Genomic DNA, 27,418 nt, shown 5'->3' with positions numbered 1-27,418 from the left:
TTGTTGATGCTCAACACAGAGGACCTTTTGAACTTCCTCCTAAATGTGAAGGTTGAAAGGTAGGACCTGTCCTCGGAAAAGGAGGAGGACGTGTCTGGTCACCCCCAGTCATCAAGTGTCCAGAATGACCAGGTGTCCCACCTTCAAAGGAGGACGAGGCGCCACCAAATGTAGGACACAGTTGAATACAAGCTAAATGTGAATTCAGGTTTCTTAGTGACGCTCAAGTGATGGTGGACAGGAAGGTTGAAATGTAGGACAAAGCATTGCCAAATGGAGGGCATTCAAGAAGAACGTAGGGCATGACCAAAGAAAAGCTAAAAACACTCTTATGACAGTGATTGCACATTCCATCATCCCCTTTCCCTTTCCCCCGTGACAGTGCTAGCTTATGCAACACTCCTGTAAATGTAAATGGCATGCTTCTTGGTGATGCTCAGAATGGAGGGCGTTTTGGAATTGAAATGTAGGACCCGTCCTGGAAAAGGAGGGGCATGTGTCTGGCCACCCTGGTGTCGAGTGCTCAAGGTGAGCATGATGTCCTAACTTCAAAGGAGGAAGCGGCACGGCCAGATGGAGGGCAGGCAAGACAAATTTAGGACATGGCCAAAGAAAAGCTAAAAAACCCCACTCCTACAAATGTAAATTCATGCTTCTTAGCGATGCTCAAAAGGGGGGATGTTTTGGGATACTTCCTGGACAAAACGTTGGAATGGAAGACATGTCTTGGGAAAGGAGGATGTGTCTGGTCACCCTCCCCCCAAATCTAAGGACAAGGCCCTCATTCGCCATAGAGGACGGGCTGCTGAAAACGGCCGCGAGAGAGAGGCAGGCAGGCAGGCAGGCAGGCGCCCTCCTTCGGGCATCTGGGTCCTTGTTTGATCCCAGCCTTCAGGAGCACTGCATTTATCTGGGGTTCTTCGGGATAGTTGTGTCATCGCAGCCCCCCACATTCCCAAGGGGCTGCTTATGGCTTATTACTTAGTTCCCTCCCTCCCTTCATTGCGGTTCTCTCTTTCCTTGATCCACTGAACCAGTTCTCAGGGAGTAATCCTCACTCCGGTTGTCAAGGTCAACTGATAATTGGTGGTAGGTTTCCAGCACACATGTATGTGTATATATGTGTGTGTGTAAAAAGCCAGAATTCAGTGTGTTAATTCCATTTCTTAGTCCCAACTAGAGCAGTCCCCTCTGAATCCATGGGAAGTTGGTAAGTCTGCGCTCCTGTAGGTCCATCGACTGAATAGCTCTAACTCTGCTTGGAAGTAACAATTGGATTTAGTCCCTAAGTATGCCATATAAATACAGATTGCAGCTGCTGGCTTGAATTCCTGCCACAATCTCTGCCTTGTCTTGAAAGTACATCTGTTACCTGTAACAATGGATGTCATCGGCTGAGGCTGCCCCTTCAGCAATGGTATCCTCCAGCCTATTTCCCACAGCAAAAGGCTCACAGAGAGGCATTTCCCTTTCCTTGAAATTACTGTCCTTTGAGGAACTGCCAAAGTGCAAGTTTAAACATCTTTCTGAATCTCTGTAAGCAATATGAGAATCCGTTTGGACATGGCAGGAGTGCTGGGGGAGTAGTGGTTACCCTGTCCCTGAAAAGTGGACTTACTTCTGAGATATACAGGTTGTTGGTTGGTTGGTTGGTTTTTTGCCATTTCCCCACAAAATCCTGTATCTGAATGTATGATTTGCTCCCTGTTCTTACACTGACAGACAACCCCTGACCTACGCTGTTATTGCAATCCAGTTTACTTCCTGTCTCAGCTCAGTGGATTTTCATGAATCTCATTTGTTCAAGGCAGTAAACTCATACAATTTTACTGTCGATACATTATGTAACTGTGACCCATTTCTGTAGTTTTAAATACAGTGGCCCTTAATATCTGCTGGGGTTTGGTCCCTAGACCCCTCTGTGGAGACCAGAATCTGTGGATATTCAAGTCCTGTTACATACAGTGGCATAGGGAAATGGTATCCCTTATCCGAAATAGCAAAATCACGGTTTGCTTTTTGGAATTTATATCTTTTTGGAATATTTTCAAGCTGTGGATGTTTGAATCTGTTGATAAAAAATATGTTGATATAGAGGATCAACTGTAATGCCTTAATATCCTTACTGCTGTAGTATATGCACCCATTCTACCACATTAAACACATGCTAAGTATACTAAGTATTGGCTGTCACAGGTAGAACAGCATTGTCAAAACCTTAGAAAGGGAAATTAAAAGATTAGTTTAGGAATCCATTTTGTGTGAAAGTTGGTGAAACTGAATATAAATACTGAAGCTTTTATTTTTGGCTTCTCTATAGTAAGAATTTTATGAGAGTTTTTGTTTTAAATATGACAGTAGAATTTCCTCCTGGCTTTTGGATCATAGATAGTTGATGGTTTTTCTCTTAAAACTATTTTTCTAAGGCACATTCTTCTATAAATAAGTCATTGCTTCTTGCTGAATTATGAATTTCTGGTGGTCTTGCATTTGTCTGTTAATTAAAACTCAAAGAAATGAAAAAACACCAGGTAGTTTTTCACATTAATAAGGGTGAGAAATTCTTTTCAAGTATTCATATATCTGAGATATGCACTTTTACTTTATAGTAGATATTTGGTCATTGCCAATTTTTGCTTATATTTTTGCCTTGAATCTTTGAATTCGAGTCAGAGAAGCATATTTACAGTAGAGGATACTAAAATCTCCCAAGTGTTCCCATTTGCACGAAGTGGGTATTTACTGATTGGTAAAATGGGGCAAGCCAAGTGGCTGTTTGCTATTCATGCAGTAGCCCACAGAAGATGTTAACTCTCATGCTGTTCAGTATTATTATTATTAACCTTTATTTATGAAGCGCTGTAAATTTACACAGCAGTCCAGTTTACATAAGTATTCTCATCCAGAAGCCTTAGCTTTTTAAATTTTCCTACCCCTCTCTCTGAACAGTCTTCAGTCTTCTCCTTTACATGGTCTTTCTCCAGTAAGGATTCCATGGCTTTGTTCAGATGAAGGAGAAACAGTAACCATCCAGAGGATTTTAGTTACACTCAAACAGCAAAAATAACTTTTAAGCTAATATGGGAGCAAGATAGATTTGAAAGATTATGTGGGCGATGCCAGGTGAAATCTCAGGAGCCAAGAAAGAGATCATCTTCAGAATTTCCATTGTTCAGGGGTGAGGTTTGAGTGCCCTGCATACCTCCTTGTGTGTTCTCAGCAGAAGCATACACCTTCTGCCAAACAAACAAATTAGTCCTACTCAGTGGCTCCAGTTTCAGCATTACTGCAGTTGAGTAGTTGAAGCACACAAAAACTTTGCTGCAGAAGTAGCAGCAAATTTGTGTGGATGCAAGTCCAGAGCTTGCAGTGGAGCTGTCCAGGGGAAAAAAGCCAGAGTTCTGGACCATTATGTTCTGGACCTAAAGGTACAGAATGGGGAAACAGGCAAGAAGGATGGCGTGGCTGCAACAGATTCTTGGAGTTCAGGTTCGGTGGTCAGACCTTCACTGTATTGAGTTTTCCAGAGACACTTTCTTTGCACAGACAGTAGTGGCATCTGTATATTTAATATGATATGTTGAGCTTGTTATACATGGAGTGAAGCACAGAGAAAGCACTGTATTCAGGAGGATGCTTCTGTTCAATTAAAATGCGGATCCACCATCTTGTATCACCAGTATTTTAATGCTTTGAAACAACTGCTGAAAACTAGCAAGCAGCAGGCCTTTGCATTGTCTTGTGTAGCCACAGGGCTACACATTATAGTGTTTCCAAATTATTTTCTATAATCTCCAAACATTATTACTCATTCAGGGTTAGATGAAAATACTATCGGTATCTTTAATCTGGATTTTCTAGTACTATGAGACATTGTGGGGTTTTTTGATATTTATATTGGAAAGAGAACAGACTGCTATATGATTTATGCCTATTTTGATGAACTAGAGCCCAGTTAATGGACTTTATTAGGAACATGTACTGAATCTTCCAGTTTTCTGGGGTTTTGTTTTGTTTTGTTTTGTTTTTTGTTAGTCAGCAAATACATTTTTATTAAAGTATTGTAACTCTTTGTAGTACTGTACTTGTATTTATTTTCGAGTAAAACCTGAACTGCTTACCACTTTTTCTGTTCTTCTTAATTAATTTTGACTGGCTGTGGTAAAGCTGAAGTTTATACAAACAGTAGCCCTCCAGATGTTTTTGGCATATAAATCACATCAGGCCTAGCCACCATAACCAGTGGTATAGGACTATAGGAACTGCATTCCAAAACATCTGTACAGCTACATTTCCCCACCTCCTGGATTAAAGGAAACCTCTTCCTTTGTCTGTTCCTTTCCTTATTTAGAATCATAAGCAATGGGAGCATTCATTCACCTAGTTTACCTAACAGGTGCTTTTCAGAGTTTGAAGCCAAATTCTTTTCAAGATCTATCTGGAGATGTTGGTATTTAACATACTTGTAGGACATTTGGATGTAAACCACCACTGAACTATGCTTGACTGTTGATTGAATCCAGACTTATTCTAGATGAATTTAAAGTATCATGAGATCATGCTCATGTTTAACATGAGTCTCATTGAGTTTAATGAATCTGCTCAAAGTCTGGATAAGTCTGGATTCAACTATTATATTTATCTCTGTGACAGAGTGTAAATATTTTGTAGATTTTTTTTCAAAATAGACAGATACATGTTCATTGCTGAAGTTAATAAAAATTACTGATGGTGTCATGGAAATGCTGCCTTCAAAATGTAAATAAAGACGAATAGATATAGCAGTTTTGGGGGTACAATTATGGCAGTTGAAACCAAGTTTATTATCTGACATATATAATGACATATAAGAATCAGAACTAGACACTTTATTTTTAAATGGTGTTGTTCCACATGGGGTTTATTTTTTAAATTGTGTGTTGTCTTTATTTTATGAATAGTATTCAACAGAATGTAAAAAAAAACAACACTGGACACAATCCAAATGCTTCCGTGTAGGTGGGTAGGTATTGATACTTATACCTTATAACATTTACCCATCTTCTCCAGTATCTTCTGCTGATTGATAGCAGCCCTCCATATTTTCAGACAGGAGTCTTTGTCAGCACTACCTAGAGATGGCAGAGATTGAATTTGGTACAGTTTGCAAGGAAACCAAGCACTCCATCACATGAGGAGTCTCTGCATCTGTTACAGAACAAGAGTCAGACGGTAGAAGAAACTTATGTTTCTGCCATTGTCTATCTTCACAATGTAAAGTGCAACTAAAGTTTCCTCACAACACACTATATCTGTGCTGTATTGTATCTGGCATTGCTTTAAAGGACCCTTTCACCTTATTTTTACACATAATAGACTTATTTTCTATGTGTAGAGTGTTTCCATCTTAATGACATAAACTACTATACAGATAATATGTCTGACATCTTCAAGAGAAATGGTCCTCAGTACAGGACTACAGTACTGAGCTCAGCTGCAGTTTCACTATAACTACACTGCTATTTCCCACTAATCTTACCAGATACTGTACTCCAAGTAATGTTTTTTAAAAGTCAAAGACACATATGCAAAATTAATGGGGAGAAAGAAGAAGTTAATTGGAATTACAAAATACTTAGTATTAGACATTGGCCAGGGTACACTTGCCAAGCAAGATGACTGTGTGACAGCCAGTTACTAACTATAGGATTTTGTAGCCCAAAGGATAGCTTGCATTCCTGTCTGCTCCACATTAGTAGGATTATGGTGCCAAGAAACCCCAGAAAACTAGAATAATGATGATGATGATGGCAACATGCAAGTACACACACACATCAGAGAGAAACAATTCTAAAAACTGATGATGATGGCAACATGCAAGTATACACACACACATCAGAGAGAAACAGTTCTAAAAATATTTGAATTATGCATATAATATATTGTTATATATAGAAATTATACCTGTAGTTCATTGTATTGTAAGAAATTGTTTTATTGAACTGTTTACATATTTTTTAAAAAATCTTGATTTTAATTTTTCAGTTAACTGTTGCATATGTTTCAGTTAACTGTTGCATATGCCGCCCCGATTGCTTTTTGTAGAGAGGCGGGATATAAATAAATTTCATTATTATTATTATTATTATTATTATTATGTTTTGTGTTTTTAGAATCTCTTGCAGCACAAATTGCTTGTCAAAAATGTGTTGGGCATAAAATAATAATAATAATAATAATAATAATAATAATTTGTTTTATTTATATACCGCTATTCCAAAGATCATAGCGGTGAACAGCAAGTAAGCTAATTAGCAAGTAAGGTAATTTGCCCCCAACAGTCTGGGTACTCATTTTAGCGACCTCGGAAGGATGCAAGCCTGAGTCGAGCTTGGGCCCTTTTTCTGGTCTTGAACTCGCAACCTTGTGGTTTTGAGTGAATGGCTGCAGTACAGGCATTTAACCACTGCAAATGCAATTCAGACCCTTTTAATTTTTCCGTCTGTTTTAGCATTTGTGTATCACCTTTCTCTTCTTTTTTATTGGTTTTGAAGAATACAAGAGGGTAGGTCTGTGCCCCAAGGGGCATGCATTTTCAAGTTGGGAGTAACAGATGGTGGGGAGAAAATGGAAGTCCCAGCAAAGAAGTAAATAATGTTCATTTTTTTCTGGATCTATACTTATTATGATCCCACTTGCAGCTTGGATAACTCTTTTCTACATAAAATCATGCTAATTGTATTAGTGAAGAAAAACATTATCATCTACATAAGGAGAACTTACTACCATCAGCCTAGGATATGGTGAGATGTAACACCCTCATATGTCTAATGTATTGAAGCATTTTTGAAATTTCTTTTAATACTTGCACTCAAAATGACTTTGGAGAATATGAGTATGATCTTTTTAACTTAAAAAAGATGCAGATGTCTACCATTACATGCAGTTTCAGTCAACTGACAGTGTGTCCATAAGTGTCATTTTTTTATTAGGAGTCTCAAAAAATCTGATAACAATTAGGTGAGAGATTTCAAGGAAGAACTCCTCCTTTACATTTTCCTTTAAAAGGACTATCTCACACTAGATGAACCAGCTATTTCTTCTGTCTAGCAAATTACTTTCCAGACATCTGTGAAAGTACTACAGGACAACAAAGTTCCTCACATTCTTGGTTTAACTGGCTTCCTTGTATCTTAAAAATGGAGCAAGCATTGCTTGCTATAAATGCTAAACCATTAGTCTAAAAAAACCTCCACTATCCTTTGATCTCCCAGATTTGGTTTGTGATTTCAAAATGGGGCAATTCCTCAGCTGATGTATAGATAATGGAATACCTCAAGTTACCATTAAACATCCTGCAGAAAGGCTTTTGAACACTGATGCTAGGGAAATCAAATGGAAGCATTAGGGACCCCCAAGCCAAAACAACATTGTTTGCATCCAGATAAGTATCCCCTAAAGTCAAAATACTTTGTGGAAAAAATATATATAAATAGAGGCAAGAGCATTAGAAGAGGAGGCATGGCAGGAGAACTAACTACACATGTCTGATTAAGAAGATAGTTATGCTTGACTTGAGATTCTTGTACTTAACATCTCACAGTACCCTAGATTCCATGATTGATTATCATCATTGGATGCAAACACACAAACTCATAGATGGTGAAGAGCCTATAAGACACCTAAGTGGTATACATGAAGCACACAGAATGGCTGATTCTGGTATGAAATGAAGTTTGGATTTCAGATGAAAAGGTATCTAAGTATACAACACTGCTGGGCAAACAAGGCACCAGTGATTAAATGAAAGGGGAGAGAAGGATTCTGGCCCTGGTGTTATACATTAGGCATGAGAGTAGAGTTGTGAGAATTCTTGGAAAAGATAATGATAAGTCTTGGTAGTCAAGCAGTCTCCAGGCATTTCATAGAACAGTGTGACAGCAAGTCTGTCCATGCTGAATTATGTGGTGAAAAGGAAATTATTATTATATTTATTTCTATCCTGCATTTCCCCCAGAATGGGGCTTAAACAACTTTTGTTGCTGTTGATAATGCCCTCAAGTTGGCCCTGACTCATGGCGACCCTGTGGATGAGACATCCAGTACTCCGTGTCCTCCTCTACTCTTGCAAATCCATGCCCTCCCTGATTTAGTCTATCCATCTGGCATGGGTCTTCCCCTCTTTTTGCTGCTCTCTGCTTTTCCTAGTATTAGTGTCCTTTCTAGAGCATCATGCCTTCTCATATCTCATGGCTAAACTACAACAGCCTCAATTTGATCATCTTCCTTATAAGGAAAGTTTTGCTTTATTTGCTCAAGGACCCATTTGTTTGTCTTTTTGGCTGTCCGTGATATCCTCAACACTCTTCTCTAGCACCACAGTTCAAATACTGTACGTTGGTTTTCCTCTTATCTGTTTTCTTCATTTCCCAGCTCTCACATCCATAAATGGTGATGTGGAATGTAATAGTTTATTTTATTGGTTTTGCAAGCTATCCTATCCTCAAATCCTCTGTTATGAAGACCTGTCACACTTTATTTCATCACTGGTGATAATGCTGTAAAATATGTTCTGATGTAGCAGCCCTGTTCCCCATGTACAGTGTACATGTTTTGGGGAAATAAACCATTAGTCTTACCTGTGACTTTCATTTGCTTGCCGGAATAAATAACAGATTTTATACATTTATTGAACAATCAATATTTAAAAGAAACCCTTGTAAGAGAATTTCCTGCACATCTAGTGTCAACATAATTATGCATAAATCAAAAGTATGGATATTCAGAGAAAAAAGAAAAAATGTACATTGCTTGACTACTTCAGATAGGGGACTACTATACTATAAGTCTGTTTTGAGGAATGTTTGCTTTGCTCTTGATGCAGGACATTGCCTTTCATTAAACTTCTGAAGCTTCAGATGTCTCCTCATTGTTATTTGTGGGTTGGGTGTGCTTTTTCCCCGTCATTTTTTCCCAGGGGAAGATTTATTTTTGCCCTGTGCAGGTCAGTGGAGACAACAGTGTCTCCACCAATTTGCATGGGGGGGGGGGGATAATGGCTGTACTCCTGAAAATGGGTGGAGAGTGGGACCCCCCCCCCCCCTCCACATAGTACCATTTTGGTACTTTGGCAATTTCCCCCTCATTTTTTGTGGTGGAGGGTTTATCCCAGTATATACCCTGGCAGTTTCCCTTAAATGCCTTCAGAGAAGATACCAGGGCTTTATTTTTCTTGTGGGCAGATGGAGGTCTGAGTATCTTTGAAGTGGGCTGTTACAATTCAGTATTGGCTGTTCTCTAAGGTAGATGTCTCAAAACCCCTCATATCTCTCATAAAAAATAGGACAACTTTGTTGTATAGGACCTGAGACCTATCTAGTCTGGCAGTCAAATGTCTTTGAGAAGCACACCATAAGGGCATGTGTGCCACTGTACTCTTCTGCACATGTTGTTGTTGTTGTTGTTGTTGTTGTTATTATTATTATTAACCTTTATTTATAAAGCGCTGTAAATTTACACAGCGCTGTACATACAATCTTTTAATTAGGCGGTTCCCTGCCCTCAGGCTTACAATCTAACTTCCTTGGTAACTGTTATTCAGAGGCTTACTTCCTCTGATAATGGACATGATACTTAGCTAGCATGATTCATAATGATTGGTAGCCTTATCTTTCATGAATTTGTCCAGTGCTACTTTAAAGGCATACAAGTCAGTGGCTATTACTACATCCTGTGACAGTGGATTCAATAGTTTTAACTGACTGTATATAATTCTGCTCTTTCTCTCCTTATTCACTTTTTTAAAAGCTAAATTACCACCAGACATCTGATCCTCCCTCATAGGGGAGTTAATCTAGCTCCTTGATAATTTTGATTGCCATTTTTTCATCTTTCTAACTCCATAGTATCTCCCCCCACAGTTGTATTGACAAAAATTGTACACAGTATTTCAAGTGTAGTCACACCATAGTTTTGTAAAAAGTCATGCTGGCAATTTAATTTTTCAATCCAATTAATCATTAACGAGTTCAGTTACACTTACATTCTGATAGTTAGGATTAAGTTCAGGGTCACTTCCCTTCTGGACCATTCCATGATCATATAGGACATGGTCATTTAGGGTAAATCATGACCAGAAGACACTTTAATCTTATCACTGTGAGAGTAAATGAACTGCGAAAGTGTTCTGGGACTCCTTAGACTGCACAGTGTTAGCTGTTCCACTGATAACTGAATCCTAAGAATTCTGTTTCTGAGTTTAATTCTCTCAAAGATTTTCAGACCTTGTTTTAAAAAATTTGATTTGTTGCCATATTTGATTTGTAGAAACATTCAGAACAGATAAGAGCTGTGTCTTATAGGCGCACACATGCTTTGCATGCAGAACATCCCTGGTTCAGTCTGCCCACATGCTGGGTCCCTCAGTGTATAAGTACTGGATCTTATACTGTATAAGACAGCATCATGTATTCATAATTTAGAGAAGTATAGAGAACAAACGTAAGACGGAGTACCTCTATTTTGGAGAGGCAAAATCCATTAGGCTGTTAGAAGCCCAATGGCCCAGGAGGAGAAGCCAAAATAGAAATCTGAAATAATTCACAGTTTTTTGTCTCATAGTAAACAAAGGTGTCCAGTTCACTCTCAAAGGAATAATACTAAAACAGAAGGGGAGAGACTTTCTTTCCCTTAATTCCAAGATAAGGAAACCCAAATACTTCAAACTCGTCATGGATAACAAGGGGGTCCTGTGGCTGTACATCTTATGGTAATTTGTTTTTGAAATTGATTACTTTGATTTAATTAATTAAAGTCTGTCTGTCTGTAGCCTGCAGTACACGAGGTAGCAGACTTTGGATTCTTAAGTGGAGTGGTTTGAGGTTTGGTCCAAATGCTAAATGCAGGACCAGCCTTTAACTTCAGTTCTGTCATTATCATGACTGAAACAATACAGGTTCTACTTCTGTTTAACTTAGCTGCCTAGCAAAACATTGTTTTCTCACTCCATATGTGTGCCCGTGTGTGTAGTGTGTATATGTCTCTATTTTTCTGTCTATCAGGATAGAGAGGGGGAGGATGGGTATTACTGTTGGCTGGTATGTTGAGGGAGGAGAAATAAAGACTGCATGAGAGTGCACACAGGTGTGGAGAGTGAAATACAGTGAGAAAGAGGGGGGAAATGGAAGTTATCCTTGGCATATTGCTTGGTTGGCTGAATTTTATCTGGATTCTACCATCCTGTCTGGTACCCATTTACCTGGCCTGGATTACCAGCTTTTATTTTTAAAAATAGCAAGTCTAGCCATGTAGAAACAGAATTATGTGGAAAAATAAGAGTTTAATATTCCAGTCAGTTTTGGGTGGGTGGGTAAGAAATGAATCTGCCACTGTGTTTCAGTATCCTTAGCCAATGAGTGAAATGGCAGCTATAGTCTCTGGACCTTAGACATTTTAGAAAACCGTGACATTGATTGCTGCACCGCATATGAATGTACTGTGTGCAGTCATTCTGATTGGGATTGGTTTTGAAGATTTAGTATGACAGTTGTCAACTGTGAATGCTAGAACACCCTGAGATTGGGATAAAGGAAGGTGTTAAAGCTTGTTTCACTTAGATGGGCAGAGCTTTTTTATATTTTTCATTTTGCCTGCATTGGAAGTGAAGAGGAAGAGGAGGTTAATATGAGTGTTTGCATTTCCCACTCTATCCTCAACATACCAGCCAGCAGTAATATTCATCTTTTCTTTAGCCAGATAGGCAGGCAGGCATGCACACACACACACAGTGTCAAGAACAGGAAGATGCACCAGGCAGCTGGATTAAACAGAAGGTGAAAGCATGTTTGTCTCAAAGTGACCTTTGGGGGATACTTTGTCTTGCTGTGCTCCACTGCAGATGGCTTATTCAAGAGCAAGCCCATTGAACACAGTGGCACTTACTTTTGAGTGGACATGTATAGCTTTGCTCTGTTGATAGGCCTTTTAAAAGGAAAGTAACAACAGTGTATTCAAGCTGGACATCATCTTGCCCTTGTACAGAGATAACTGGTCCTCAGGACTATTTTTGAAAACAAAAGCTAAGTACTGTATTTTCTGGCGTATAAGACTACTTTTTAACCCAGGAAAATCTTCTCAAAAGTCGGGGGTCGTCTTATACACCAGGGGTCATCTGATATGGCAGGTGCTGAAACTTCGAGCTGGACTGGAGAATCTGTGGTCACCGCATATGGTGGGTTGGTATACTTACAAGCTCAAAAATGGCTGCGGGGTATGGAAGAAAGAGCTGTGTTTGCACTACCGCTCTGATAGTCTTGGAGACAGGGAGAACTGACCAATCCAAGCAGGCTTTGTATACAACAAGGTTTCCTGCTAAGTACCTGCATGTCATAAGCATTTCAATTAAAATTACCGTACTGAAATCAAATCTGATGTTTTTAAAATTTTTATTTGGTGTGCGTTGGAAGAGGGGTAGTCTTATACAGCGAGTATATCCCAAACTCTATATTTTAAATGGAAAAGTTGGGGTCATCTTATACGCCCAGTCGTCTTATACGCCGGAAAATATGGTATATGCTCAGAGGAAAGGTGCTCTGGGGAGGCAATCTCTTTTTATTTTATGTATTGCTACTAATAGTAATTAGCTCTTTGCAAATATTATTTAGCATTTAAGTGTATTAATCATTTCAACAGAGGTGGACAAATACAGCAGGTCTACCAGCTAGTCTTTTGCTCTTGGATTATTCCAGGAGGCTTTCATGATCAGAAATGACAAAAACAACCAGTTAGTGGTCAGAAGTCTACTTTTGGTTGTGAAGAAATTATGGCAGGATACAAACCGCCATATAGTACGTCTTCTATACGTACTAGGGTTAGGAAGGGGCGGTGCTTCCGCACCCCCCTAACCCTAGTACGTATAGAATACGTACAACATGGCGGCGCCCCTTCCACATGGGCGTGCCATCTTTACGTACTGGACGCATAGCATCCAGACGTGTCGTGGCGCCTATGACATCGCGAATGCGCCAGCGGCGCTTCGCGACATCATCAGTGCGCCGCAAGAAGAAGCTCCGAAATGGAGCTTCTTTTTTGCTCCGCGCGGGAGCCGAGCGGTTTGGCTGCTGCGGCTCCCTCGCGGAGCAAATGGCGCCGGCGGGATACCGCCGCAAAGCGGCGGTCTGTATCCCGCCTATATATATTTGATGCTAAACTATAGGGGTGGTTGTTACATGTTCAAAAGCTTGCAGGACAGGGCATTCAGCTGGGAGAGCAGAAGCTTCCAGAACAGGCAGTTCAGCTTGAGAAGGTCAAACAAAGGCTAGGGAGTCTGGATGAACTGAGAATCACAAAAAGAGCCAGCTGAGGACACATGCAGCCCAAGGGCCACATTTTGTTGATCACACCCTCTTACAGCAACCTTGATACTTCTTTGGGTCAGTATGATGGTTCCCCTTTTGCAAATGGGACATAGGCTTGAGATTGAGCATACTTTATCTTCATTGGGCTGCAGTAAGTATTACTTCACTCACATCAGAATGGTTTTTGTAGTCCACTTTTGGTTGATCTGCTTGCATACTCTGTACAAGGGGTGGGCTACAATTCTGGGCCTGCTGAATACTTCTTCTGCTCTGAAGTACAGTATATACTTGTGTATAAGTTGAGAAATTTAGGTAAAAAATTGACCCAAATCACTTGGGTCAACTTATACATGGGTCAATACTGTATGACCTGAGCCTCACTCCAGCAGGGCTGCCTCTGCAAGGGACAGCTCAGCTGGGGAGAGGCTGGGAAGGACAACTGATTTCCTTGCAACCTCTCCCCAGCCGGGTTCCCTCCCTAGCAAAAGCCTAGCTGTGGAGAGGCTGGGAAAGGGTTTCAATCACCCTGCAGCCTCTCCCCAGCTGGGCTCCCTCCTTAAATCTGACCCTTGACCTATCCACAGTTCACATAAAAATCCTAAATTTTGGCCCCAAAAGTTGATCTCGACTTATTATACAGGAGGTTGACCTATAGTCGAGTACTGTATATATGATTTGTGTTTCTCACACGTGTTGTTCACTTGCTTGAAGAGACTGTATGTGTCATGGACATGCTGCAGGTCCCAAGATCTAAATACCCTTTTAGCCCCTGAAACTATCTTGTAACTAACCTCCTTTTTTTTCCTTACACAATTTTCAACTCTGTTTTGGCAAAATTTGTTGCAAAATTTGCAAATGTCAATTCTGATGCCTCAAACTAGATCCATGGAAAAACAGTTGTGAAAAATCTGCATCTCTTGCAGCTGTTAAAGCACTCCTGTGAGGAAAAAAGCTGATTAAAAAGTGATTTTAAAAAAAGAGTCATAGGTATACACCAGACACCGTGACCTACAGGTTATACACCCCCATATTGCTCAGAATTATCTAAGAAAATGAAACATTTTGTTTTCTCCCTATAACAGGAACTTGGAGCGGAGTGCTTCTCAGAGAAAAAAATAGTAGAATGTGTTTGCTGGTCACACCTTTCACAACTTTGACACAACTCATCTTGTGCTTTGCCTTGTGAACAAATAAATTCTATACTATGTGAATGTTGAATTAGCAACTAGAATATGGCAAGCATAAGAGAGAGGGGGAAGAAATTCCTAGTGCCTAGTAAAGTGTGTGTGTGGGTTGCAGGAAAAGTTAGAAGAGAGAAGGGCTGAATAGTTACTGGGGTAGAGGGAGAGAAAGACTAGCAAGAGGTAAAGAGCATGGAGTAGGAGAAAAAAGCATGGGGTGAAGAGACAAAGGAGTTTTTAACCCAATCAAAGTTGATATAGGCTGAATATTTACTGAAGATGTGTGAGAGAGGAACCTATGAGAAAGAAAGATGAATTGGGAATACACTAAAAAAAAAGAATGTGTGTTTGAAGGTAAGACTAGTTTCTAACCAGTGTGAATTCAGATACAAATAAGAGATCAGTGCTGTGACTTTGTGCTATGTGTTAACTCCTCAATTAAAGCATCCCCGAAAGATGGTCATCCAGCCTCTGTTTAAAGACCTCTTTGTTTGACATTGTCAGCTTGACAGTGTCTAGCTGGAGCAGAATTAATTCCTTAGTTTAAAATTTATTCCTGGGGTCTAATGGACTCTGAAGTGATTTTTAATGAATTTATTTATTGTACATACAGATTTTGAACATTTATCACAGGTAGCAGAGAAGTCTTTGCAGAAGCGAAACTGAGGAAGCATTTTTCTAAGTTGACCACACAAATGGTGGCACAACGTGAAAGCATGTAAGAATCCTTAACAGAGCCATTGCTTTAAAAGTACAAGTCCTTCCCCCAAAGTGGTAGTTTTGAGAATTTGTTGATAATTTTTAGTGATAATTTATGTTCAGTGAATTGAAGAATTGTTGGATTATCTTTCTTTGAGTTGCACAGGAACTACATTAATAGAAGGATACTTTTCATTTATGACAACAGTGCTAATCAATTAATTCTACATGCAGCTGTTAGACAACTATATAAGGCCTGATACACACTGCCAGGATGTGACATCCTGGTGGCAGTATTAGGGCTCAGGACCACACACCAACCGCACGGTTCCCAAGCCCTATTCAGTGGCACCGTCCACATGGGGGGTGGATGATGTGTGGGCATCTGAGCACCCACATGTCTCAGCAAGGAAGCGGCATTGTAAGGACTGCAACGCAGCCCGTTGCAGCCCTTACGATGTCGCAAAAAGGAGCCACTCTAGGCAGCTCCTTTTTTGCTGCACAGCGTTACCACTCTGGTTTCTGCGGTAACACTGCGCAGCAAAAAGGGGCGGTGTTTAAACGCCAGTCTGTGCTGCCCCTAAATGTCTTCTTGACTTTTAGAATGGTGTTAATTGTTATTCTGTTTATAATCTGCCAGCAAGAACAAGCAAAGGGAATAATACTTTAATTTACATCAATACAAGGTATCAGCGAATAACTGACAATTTATGAAGGTTTGCTAAGATTAGTATGTCATTTTTTAAATCTTGATTTCATGTTAGCTTTAAAAGTCCAAAACAGGAGAATGTGAAGAACTAGCGTACTGCTTATTTTTGAAAAACTTAGTATAGCAAGCTTATATGAAGATTATTTGAGGAGCCAGATTATTTGAGGAGACTGAAAGCAATTATGAAAGTAAGCTTTAAAAACTACCTGTCTCTTTTTCAAAATACCATCTCAGCTTGTAGGTATATATAGCTAGAGGCATGCATACTATGAGAATGGAATCATATTAATAAGAAGAAGACCAATTCTGAAGTTCATAATATGGTAATGCCTCTGTCTACATCAGTGTTACTCAGATGGTGGTCCTGGATTTTTTTTTTAAAAAAAGAAAGTAACAATTGTACACAATGAATAAAAATTTAGAGCTTGTCCCTGGCATGTGGGGAGGGGGGATCAGCCTGGAAATCACTGGGCCACGTGGTCTCTTCAGTTGGTATGAGAAGAAGGATGTACATGTGATCAGATTGGGCGCATCAGGTCATAGCCAATGATCTTGTGCAGGAACAAGAAAGGCAATAAAAACAGAACAATAAAACTGGGTTGCCCATGTGAGAATACACCTCATGCCTGTCTACATCTGGTGGAATGTTCACAAGCCTCTTTGCAGGAAATGAACAAGGAGTTCCATGAGAGGACACACTTTCCTCCAAGAATCCTTTATGAATGATACTATGTTATTGTACCAGTATAATTACCAGGGTGCATTCTAATATTATTTTCAAATCTCACAGCAGCTAAGTACACTCAAGCTTGACACCATTGGTTGCTAGTATCATCCCTGTCAGTGGTGTGGTGACTCCATTATGCATTTTAGTCAGAATGTGAAAAGATTTTCTAAGGAGCTGAACACTACCCCCTCATTAGGTTTAGTGCCTAGGATTTCTCCTTCAAAGTGTAGTTTGAAACCATGGAGATTACTACATGTGGCTTTTCAACCATGGTTACACCTGGAAAAAAATGCCTTTGGCAATACTTATCACATGCTGCCACCTCTGATCCATAGCCACTGCTTACCCCAATCACGATTTGGGCATCCTGTTTCATTGGGAAGGAAAACCCATTAATGAGCTGTGAATAGCACAGGTGCCCAAGTGTGAAACATCACTACCAGGAAAGTTGCATTATTGCCAGTCATATGGTATCTGTGTCCCACCTGTCCCTCTCCTCCTCCTATTGCCAAACAGTTTGACTACCCCCCCCCCCGCCATTTTTTCTTTCTTTTAAAAACTTTTTACTGATTATTATATCAGAGCTCTGGAATTGCATGAATTAAAATAATAATAAAAATATCAAAATGAAGTGGAAAAGTGGAGTTACAGGGGACTCATAAAGACAGCATGATGGCAGAAGCAGCCCCAGCCATGCAGTTCTGAAGACATGTGATACTGGGGTTCAGAAAGTGGTATGTTTCCATTCCCCCCCTGCCGTGATTGCTGTGAGAATGGAGCTTGTGTGATAAAGCCCCAAGAGTGAATTTGCTGCCCCACTTCTGCTACCAGCTGTTGCTGCTTGACCACCACTAATTGACATTTTCAAACATTTTTTTAATAATGGAGAAATTTCTGTCACCTCATGTAACTATTTGCCATACTGAACATTCACATCTCCACCCAAGTATTCTGCATTCTCCCACTGATCTTCAGACTCGGTTTTCATTTCCCTGCCCATCATTGCCTCCACTACTCCAAAAACAATTTGAACTGAATAATTCAGTCCAGACTTACCTACAGCTGTAATGTAAACATTTTCCAATGTATCATCTACTCCCATCCTGCATAATCTGTTCAGCCCAATAGTGCCTCGAGCTGTAACCACCTGCTCAAGCACCTGTTAATTAATTGCATTTTGCCTGGCAAAGGACCCAAGACAGCTTACAACAAGTTAAAACAAAATAGAGCAAAAATCTTATTAATAAAAAGTTTTAAAACAATTTAATAAAGAATTCTATTAAAATGCAAAGTTTAAAACAGATTTAAAGCATATTTAAAAGGATTAAAACACACCACATCAGTCAATGAATATTAATTACATTCAAGGCTTCTTGGTCATTTGAGTGGTCATAAATAAGTTCCCTTACAGTTTAGGCTGTCTAATGACCCTGGGTATTTTTTTGGTATTCTGCAATGGCTGATTTGCTTGACTCATCTGTTTTTCAGTCTATTCCTTGGGCACCACTAGTATGTTCCATTTTGTTTGCTAAAATTCACTCCTTTTATAAGCTTGTGGAATATTGTAATTTATCATGCATTTAATCTGTAGAAGGATGATGTTTGTAGGTTCTTGCCTTTGAGGCAGTGGACAAGAAGTTCTGTGCCTCTATGATTTTAGTCACTTGACCTATTACCTTTTGTAACTACTGTCAAATATTTAAAAGGTAAGAAAATTATAATGTATATTAAATAATGTCTTAGGCTAGGGTGGAAACTGTGAAAGTATAAGCCATCTCCTTAAAAATACCTTGTTTGTGTTGATTTTCTACTGTGAGAGGGTTTTTTTTTTAAAAAAAACAACACTTAGGTTGAGTATGATCTTGCCCAGAGGCTTCAAAAAGGCCATCTGCCTATTCATCGAACTGGGTCATGTATTCTGCTTATATTTTAATTATAGATGCCAGCTAATTTATGTTTTTTCCCTTTCATTCCTATTTGATTCTCACAGGTTGTTATTCACCAGGGCTGAGGGTTTTATTGCTTAGAAATTCTCCCTCATTAGTTAGTCATCGTTGCAATTAGTTTTTTGTTCTAACTTTAGATTTCTATTAGAACTCTAAGCAAAACAAGTAAGAGAAAGAAAATGACAACTAAAGCTGTCAGAGCTCTAGTGACCTGGTTCTCTCTCTCTCTCTTTACTTTTCCACTTCTTTAGGGCTGTTTTTACTTAGCCTCTCCCATGAGGCTAAACAAAATGAAAACAAAATAGGCAGGAGATAATTCCCCTTTGCCAATTTAGTAAGTACCTCATAGGTACCCCTAAAAATCTCCTCCAGTCGATTGGTGGACCCTTTAAAGCAGATGAGGGAGGGGGAGCAATAGATGTTATGAGAAGATAAAAATCCTATTATATGCACCAAACTCTTTTTGCTCCTGTTCTACTTTTATATGTGAGCATTTTCTGTATAGGTTTATAGATGTTGTCTCTTCCATTCCTCTGTATTTGATTTTGCCATTGTTAAGCCCATGATAAAACTCATGCTCCATTTCTGAATACAGGTAAAAGAAACTGAAAATCACAGTATTTATTAACTTGATGAGTAAATGTTCAGTACAATGTTATACCAATATATCAAAATATGTTTTAAAAGTTGAATGATACAGAAGGCTGCTACTTCTAAGTTTAACTTTTCCCTGTGTTTCTTTTCTCCAAGTCTTGCATTGCATCCTGAGCGAGTATTGGTGGCAACAGGTCAAGTTGGGAAAGAGCCGTATATCTGTGTTTGGGACTCGTACACTGTGCAGACTATATCAATAATGAAAGACGTTCATACGCATGGTATAGCTTGCTTGGCATTTGATGTAGATGGTCAGGTATGTTTCATTGCTGTACGATAAATACATTTGCTGTAAGTCGTTTGGCATAGACACATCTGTAGATTATAAATTAACTCTGCTTCTTTTTTAAAAAAAAATCCAAAAAATCAAGGCACAGTCACATAGAGAAAACTAATTGCTAATAAAAGATAAATAAATATGTAGGTTGCATCTTACTTTGTAACATTTACAGGCAAATAGCATCTGTGAGGTAACTCAGTTTTCACACCAGCTGTCTCTCTTTGCTGGAAAAGCTGGGGATTGCAGAAGTATTCCAAGCCTTCTGAAGCAACAAACATTTTTTGGCATGGTTCAACAATAAACATGACTGTATGTACTTCTTCATCAGTACAGTCTTATCTGTAAAGGAAACACAGGTTTAAGACTGTGGTATGGCAGTCAACCATTCACATAAATGATTACTAATAACAGATGTGCGTGCATTACAGGATGTCCTTGAAAACTTGTAAAAAAAGAAGCTATAAGAGGAAGTGGTCGCAGCAACTCGATGGCGTGGTGGCGGGCAGGTGTGTGAACACCTACCTGTTGCCACCATGGCCCAGGAGCTGACCTAGGTCAGAACCAGGGACACAGTACCATGAGCTTGGCTCATGGTAATCTATCCAGCTGCTTAGGCCCAAAGTGAGTAGTTAAAGTCCTGATGAAGGGAATCATAATAAAGGAAACCTCCCCCACATAAAAAAATGTCACAACAACAAATTGGAAGTCTGCTTTTTTGGACAAAAATATTAAACCATAAGTTACGTGACTTCATTTCCAGTTGTGCAGTGAGTAATGCTCTGGGCCCACAGGGAAGATGGAGAAAAAAGACTTATGTAGTTGTCTCTAATTATAAACAAAACAAATCAAAAGAAGAACGTCTACCAGTGTTGTACTTTTTTTTTAAAAAAGTATTTAAACAATTTATTGAAATATATGTAAAGACCATTTCCCATATGTGAACCAACAATAATTGATGCACTAGTAGCACCTGCTATTTCTATCACTCTCATCTGGCAGGAAAGTGAGAGGCTATGTCATATACCCCCTATGTTAGAGAATCAGACCATGCAGAAAACACCATGTAGATGGGGAATGGGATTACCCCTGCTGGCCCTAGAGGGTAAGACTGGCCAGAAATCTTTGGACAGAGAAAACATGAACGGAGTGGTCTCTGTTCAGAAGATGTAGCCAACACATACAGATTGGAAGTAGGGTCAGTATATGTGAGTCTATGCCATTCCCCCAGTCCAGCCTCCTGTAAGATGCTACATAACATACCATCTGTTCCAATCCAATTCATTCCTATCTGGAGCAGACCCACTGAAATGAATGGAATATGTTAGTCATAATTAATTAAATCTCATGAGTTAGTTCGAGGCCCAGGTGCCGCATGATGGGATGAGCTCCTGTCACTAGTCCCAGCTTCTGCCAATTTAGCAGTTTGAAAGCATGCAAATGCAGGTAGATAAATAGGTACCACTTTAGTGGGAAGGTAAACAGTGTTCTTGCAATCATGCTGACTACATGATCATAGATTAGTCTCTGACAATGGTGGCTGTTTGGCTTAGTAACAGAGATGAGCACCTCCTCCTATGGTTGGATATGACTTCACAACCTTGTCAACAGGGAATACCTTTACCTTTACCTTTATTTATAATGTGCCTGCTCTAGACCAAACACTTTGGATTTAGCCATTTGACAGTCATTTATTGAACTATTAAAAAGTGCTATTTTTGCTTGACACCTGCGGTCTTCTGATTGAGATTAGTTACAATACTTCTAATTTTTATAAATTTACTTTGGCACAGTTACATATTTGCTGTTTAAGGACTCAGGTATGGATTTTCAATGGTAATATTTCCCTATTCAATATCTCAGGTTAACTGAAAATCAGTGAGAGGTAGATAAAATTAATAAACATATAGAATAGCTTTACCAAGGAGAACCACCATGGCTTCTGCAGAGGTAAATATTGCCACTTTTTAAAAGTGTCAATAAATATGTGCAGTCTAATAGAGAATGTGTATTTGGATTTTCAAAAAGCGTTTGGAAGACACTCTTTAGTAATTACACCTGAATAAATGTAGCAGTTATGGAACAGGAGAGTGGATCCTCCTAAGAATTAGTAAGTGGTTAAAGAGCAGGAAGCAGTCACTAGAAATAAATGGCTAGTTCTCACAATGAACAAGTAATAATTGCCAGCAACCTGTATATAGTGAGGCTGTCTATAAATGCAGTACAGCTCTGGAGACGGGTTTGAATCCCTGAGCAGCCAGGGAAACCTGTTGGGTGACCCTGGGCAACTCACACATTCTTAGCCTCAGAGGAAGGCAATAGCCAACCTCCTTTTGAACAAATCTTGCCAGAAAACCCCATGATAGGGTTCCCATAGGGTTCCCATAAGTCAGAAACGACTAACAACAGTACATAGATGCTTTGGAGTAAGGATTGAGCAGTGAGCTCACCACCTCTATAGGTAATACCAAATTATTCAAAGTGGTCCAAACCAAAGTGGACCGCAAAGAGGCCAAAAAGAATCCCTCCAACTGTGATTCGGTTATCAATAAACATAGAATGATGCATATTGGGTCAAACCTCCTCATATTTAGGCTGATGGAACTTGTGATAAATCATCAGGATAGTGTTTTGTTTTATAGCAATAGCAATAGGAAGTACATTTCTGTACCACTCATCAGTGAACTAGCAGTCCCTAAGTACTTTACAAAGTGTAAGCCAATTACCTCCAACAAGCTGAGTACTTTCTAGTTTCCAGTATGATGACATTTATTTTGCAGTAGGTAAAATCAATGAAACATAGCCTTACAATGAAGTAATATTACCAAGCAATATATGCATTATTGTTATTATGTGCCTTCAAGTAATTTCTGATTTATGGTGACTCCAGGCTGAACCTGCCATGGAGTTTTCTTGGCAAAATTTATTGAGAGGAGGTTTGCCATTTTTCTCCTCTGAGGGAGCATGTAACTTGGCCTTTACTGGTTGTGTGGAGCAGTGGCATCACTGGGGGCATGCAGTGGGTGGATGTGCCACATCCAGTGACACCTCAGAGCAGGAGTGACATCTGTTTGGATCCTCTTTCCCCTTTGGTGTATGTGTTTGTGCATACCTGGAGTCCAACCCCCCCCCCCCCTTTTCTGCTGCTCTGGCTCTCTCTGCAAGGAGGAAGCCAACACAGCAAAGGACGAGGGGCAGTGCCCCCTTTGTCCTCTTTCACTGCCTCACTTGCCAGCAGCCTTGGAGAGGTGGGCAGGAGAGGATGGAAGAAGGTAGAGGTGAATGTGCACTCTTCCTAACTGCTCCGTTACCTGACTTCCTCCTTGGGGAGAAAGCCTAGCAACCAAGGGGCAAATGCATGTCCTTCCTAGCTGCTCGGTTGTAGGCTTTTTGTGTCTGGCAACAGAGGAACAGGAGGGGTGAACATTCCCCTTCTGTTCCCTCCCACTGCTTCACTTGTCTGGCCACCCTGGAAAGGAGAGTCAAGGGAGTCCACTGCTGCCACCAACACCATCCAGCAATCGTTACAGAGTCTGGCTGGATACCGAACCTCTGAGCGCCCAGAGAGCGGGGGGCAGATGAGTGAGTTAGTGGGACGGGTTGGGGCAGCCCCCTGCACTGGGTGACACTATAGCTAGTGACGCCCCTGGTGTGCAGATTTGGACCCTGGTCTTCTGGAGTCCTAATCCTACACTCAAACCACAACACCACACTCGTTCTATGCTACACTGGTGTTTAGAACCAAGCTAAGCATTACAAATACATTTAAGAAAATAAAGCTATAAATCAGTGGTAGATTAATGCATGTGCTAAAGGCACTTGTTTTCAAGAGTACTGTTTATTGAAAGGCTAGTACTAGTTTATTATGCCATGCTTATAGGCTTTCTGGAATCAAATGTTTGGCAACTGTGGGGAAATTTTTATTTATTTAAATATTTATATTTATTTGAAGATCTCAGGGTTCAGTAATAGACTCCATTGACACTCGGTTTGATCCAGTAGATCTGATTTTATGCTTTTATGTTCCTGTGTGTTATTCTCTGAGATCCTCTATGCCAGTCCAGATATTTGGGTATGGGATAAACTAAACAACAGATTGAAGAGTTCAGATCTGATGTCATTTGCTGTACACAAAGGGATTGCTTGCACAGTAAGCTCAATTACTGCTGTCTGTAGAAGAATAAGGGGACAACGAAAGGGAAATGCTTTGAAAATATGAGTAACTGAAATGCTATATGTGATTGGAGTGATTGGAATAATTTTGAGCATACATATTTTGACTGATAATTTACAATTGTAAACAAATATTTGATTTTGCTTCATGCATTTCCTAAATAATAAAGTTAATGTATAGAGTAGTTTAGAAGGGGGACTTTTCAGGGAACTGGAAGTTAGTATTCCTAAGTTTGTGGTATGGAATAATGCTTTGAAAGATTGACAGTTTCTGGACTGACCTAGAGGATCAATAAGGAACTGGGGAGTTTTGTTCTTCCCCGCCATTTTTTCTTTAAGATTCTCTATGCCAGACTCTGTGTAGAAAACATGAGAGTTGCATTTTAAGTTAATAAAGCTAATTCATAAAGGATGTATAGGCTGTTTTTTGTGGGAATTTAAAGAATTAGCAGGCCCTTTGTATACAGAAAATGACATTACCAAAAAGGATTTGTATACTGTTTCCATCTGCTTGGCAGGAACGGATCTATATGCAAACATTTGGACTGGCATAGAAGTTCATGAAGAAATTAAACAATGAGGTAAGGAAATATTTTCATATCCTGAAAATATATGCCTTGTCTTATACACTCATCCCTCCACATCTGTGGCTTTGACTTTTGCGGCTTTGATTATTTACGGATTTTATTAATATGTTCACTCAAGGAATATCTAGGTCCTTCAGCGCAACTCTATGATCAACTTTAACCAAAAATCGTACTGAAAGACCTAGAGATTTCTAGAGAGAACACTGCACTAGGCATTTGTAGCTCCTTCAGCACAATTGTATGGGTCAATGTCATTTGTTCAAGGTCACACAATGGGTTTCCATGGCTGAGTGGGGATTCAAACCCTGGTCTCCCAGAGTTCTAGGACAACACTCAAATAACTCCACCATGCTGGCTCTCATGAGCATTCCTATTACCTAGCATATGTCTGAACCTGCATGCAACTCCATTAACATTTAGACTCCTTCAGTGCACCATGGGAAATGGTTACTTTATATACAGAAGTTATTTAAAAAAAAACAACACAGGACCAACAAGAACTTTATGGGACACATTTGATGTATATGGAAAGAAAGTTTTATAAAAGCAAACTAGAGAGGCATGCCAATGTCCACATAGCATAAGGCATTCAGGCTTTTAAAAGTTGTGTTATAGAATTCATTTTCTCTGCCTTGGTCCTGAAAATGTTCGTCCTGTTCTCTAGAGGTGGGGATCGGGAGTCTCTCTGGCATACAAAGCATTTATCTCAGAGGCAAGGGTGGATACATCAATGGGTGGCATGCAGCCCAAGGACAACATTTTCGGGGTGAGGTGCCTCTCCTGCACATACCATACGATGCCTCACTGTACAATACATCCATATAGAGGAGTCTTTAAAATTTTAGACTAAATTTACATCCATGTTCTGCCTTCCTTCCTGGAGCAATTTTGTGCAACCTTACCTCAGGTACATTAACTGTGGTTTAATATGACACTCATACCAGCGACAGATCAGATTAAATCTAGTCAACTTCCTTCTTAATGAGCCTGTACAGACAGACCAAAATAAAGCTGCTTCGGGTCACTTTGGAGGTATGTTATTTAAATGATGTATGTATGTATGTAAGAGGCCAGAAGCTGCACCAAAGCCATTCTTCAGTTCCAAGAACTGGAGCGCAGCTTTGGCGCAGCTTCTGGCCTCTTAAGATGTGTGTGTCATTTAAACAGCATACCTCCAAAGTGACCCAAAGCAGCTTTATTTTGGCCTGTCTGCAGGGACGTAGCCAAGGAGGGGGGACCCCCCCTTCCGTTAGATACAATGAATGGTGCATGCTGCCGCGCCGCCACGCCCAAGCCGCATTATAATGGTGGCACTTAGTCTGCCCCACCCCCTTTCCCAAAATCCTGGCTATGTCCCTGATGTCTGTATGGGCCCAATGATAGTTTCAAACTTCTTTCAAACTCTGCTTCTTTCAAACTATGCTGCTGAAGAGAGAATACTGTATGATTATTTTTGATTGTAGTTACCAAAGTGTATTATTTGTGTACCACGACATATTAGCACTTTGCTTTTTTCCCTCTTTCCACCTCCTTGCTTTGCATCAGAGGTTAGTGATGTCCCTCTCAACTGCAAAGTGTGGCAGATAATTTCAAAAGAAAGGGAACCCCAGAACAGAAGTACAGTTTTCTACATGTGTTCCTTTGAATCCTGAGATATATTTTCAAGAATAATGTAGTGTCTGCTTTGCCTTTTAAAATGCCTGTTATCTTCTTATCTAGTCATTTTTTGTTTGTCAGAAAGTGCAAGTAATTTCCTGCTTTGAATAATATATTTTATAATTCTCTTTTAATATTTTGAAAACTTTCAGCGTTTGCTTTCAGTTGGTTTGGATTCAAAAAATACAATCTGTGTGTGGGACTGGAGAAAAGGAAAAATGTTATCTATGGCTCCTGGTCATACAGACAGGGTAGGTATAATTTTAAAAACAGGAGTACAGATGAAACTTTTATTTGTTAGAACCTCTGCATAATAAAACAGTTCTTTATTAAAGGTCTAAAATTTTTGGAGACTTTAAAGCCATGGGAGGGAAAACTGGTTTTGTTTTTGTTTTCTTTTTAAAATAGCAGCCTTTTCAGAAAAATGGAAAAATCAAGTATTTGTACTCTTTATTGAAAGTCACTTTGTTCGTTTAGGAACATAAAATGCATTATCCAAAACTTAGGTGGGTTCCAGACCGCCAAAAAGTATGTGCTCGGCACGTACTAGGGTTAGAAAGGGGCGTCCTTTCTGGATGCCCCTAACCCTAGTACGTGCCAATCACGTACAAAATGGCGGCGCCCATTCTACATGGGCGCTGCCATGTCGCTACGTGGAAATGATGCCACAAGTGCGCCATTGGCGCCTTGCGGCATTTCTACATCGCAAAAAGAACCCGCTTTTTGTGGGTTCTTTTTGCTGCACCAGGGAATCACGTGGTTTGTCCGCTGCGGTTCCCTGACGCAACAAACACCCGCGCCGGCAGACCGCCCTTTTGGGCGGTCTGTAAAGCACCTTAGTTTGACATAAAAATACCATGTTTGACATATTAAAAATAAATTTTATTCAGAATATAATTACAACTTGAACTTTAAAAATGGTTACAAATGGAGCGACAAAATCCTGAACTATAATCAATTTCTTTGGTTTTGCCAGTTTGAGAAGCAGTAAAAACAAGAGAAAATATCAACATACACAGAACAGGGGAAATTATTTTGTCTTCACTGGTTCTCTGTAGTATTCAGCAGACATAACACATTCCCATTTTTAAAAAAATGAGAAAAGCAAGCTGAGGTCCAGAACACACTGCAGAAATCATCCAGTTTGAAACTGCTTTAACTGTCATCTTAAAAGTCTATTTACACAGTCTTCTTACACAGTTTTTAGAAATTATTTTGGGGCAGTAAAGATGTATACTCTGTTTTAGCAAGTACATTTAAACATTCTGTTCATATTATAGAAGAATATATTCCCTAATCCTTTTTTTAAATTTTTCACAAAAAGGAAGCTGTTGAAACAAACAAACAAACAAAACCAGCACCACCATCAAGAGATTAACCTCTTTTTAGTTCCACTTTGTTGGATCCCTTTGCAGGAGAAAGGTGGCATAGAAATTAAATGAAATAAATATTTTGTCTCTCCTTAACAGCAATAT

The 27,418-nt window shown here is 39.7% G+C and overlaps 1 protein-coding gene across 2 annotated transcripts in view; it reads left to right on the top strand.

The window, feature by feature from the left end:
* LOC149315027 (echinoderm microtubule-associated protein-like 5) overlaps positions 1-27,418 on the top strand; it is a 139,124-nt gene that overhangs the window by 780 nt on the left and 110,926 nt on the right. For both annotated transcript variants that reach the window (XM_089522366.1, XM_089522365.1), the window contains exons 2-3: positions 19,347-19,506; positions 26,096-26,194. In XM_089522366.1, coding sequence (XP_089378492.1) covers positions 19,347-19,506; positions 26,096-26,194 — 259 coding nt within the window. The remainder of the gene's footprint in view (positions 1-19,346; positions 19,507-26,095; positions 26,195-27,418) is intronic.

Source organism: Sceloporus occidentalis, unplaced genomic scaffold (genome assembly GCF_023333645.1).
Source record: "Sceloporus occidentalis isolate IW3139 unplaced genomic scaffold, rSceOcc1.0.p SCAF_4, whole genome shotgun sequence".
Lineage (NCBI taxonomy): Eukaryota > Metazoa > Chordata > Lepidosauria > Squamata > Phrynosomatidae > Sceloporus > Sceloporus occidentalis.
Note: the sequence above shows the minus strand (reverse complement) of the source record. Positions and strands in the feature narration are given on the sequence as shown.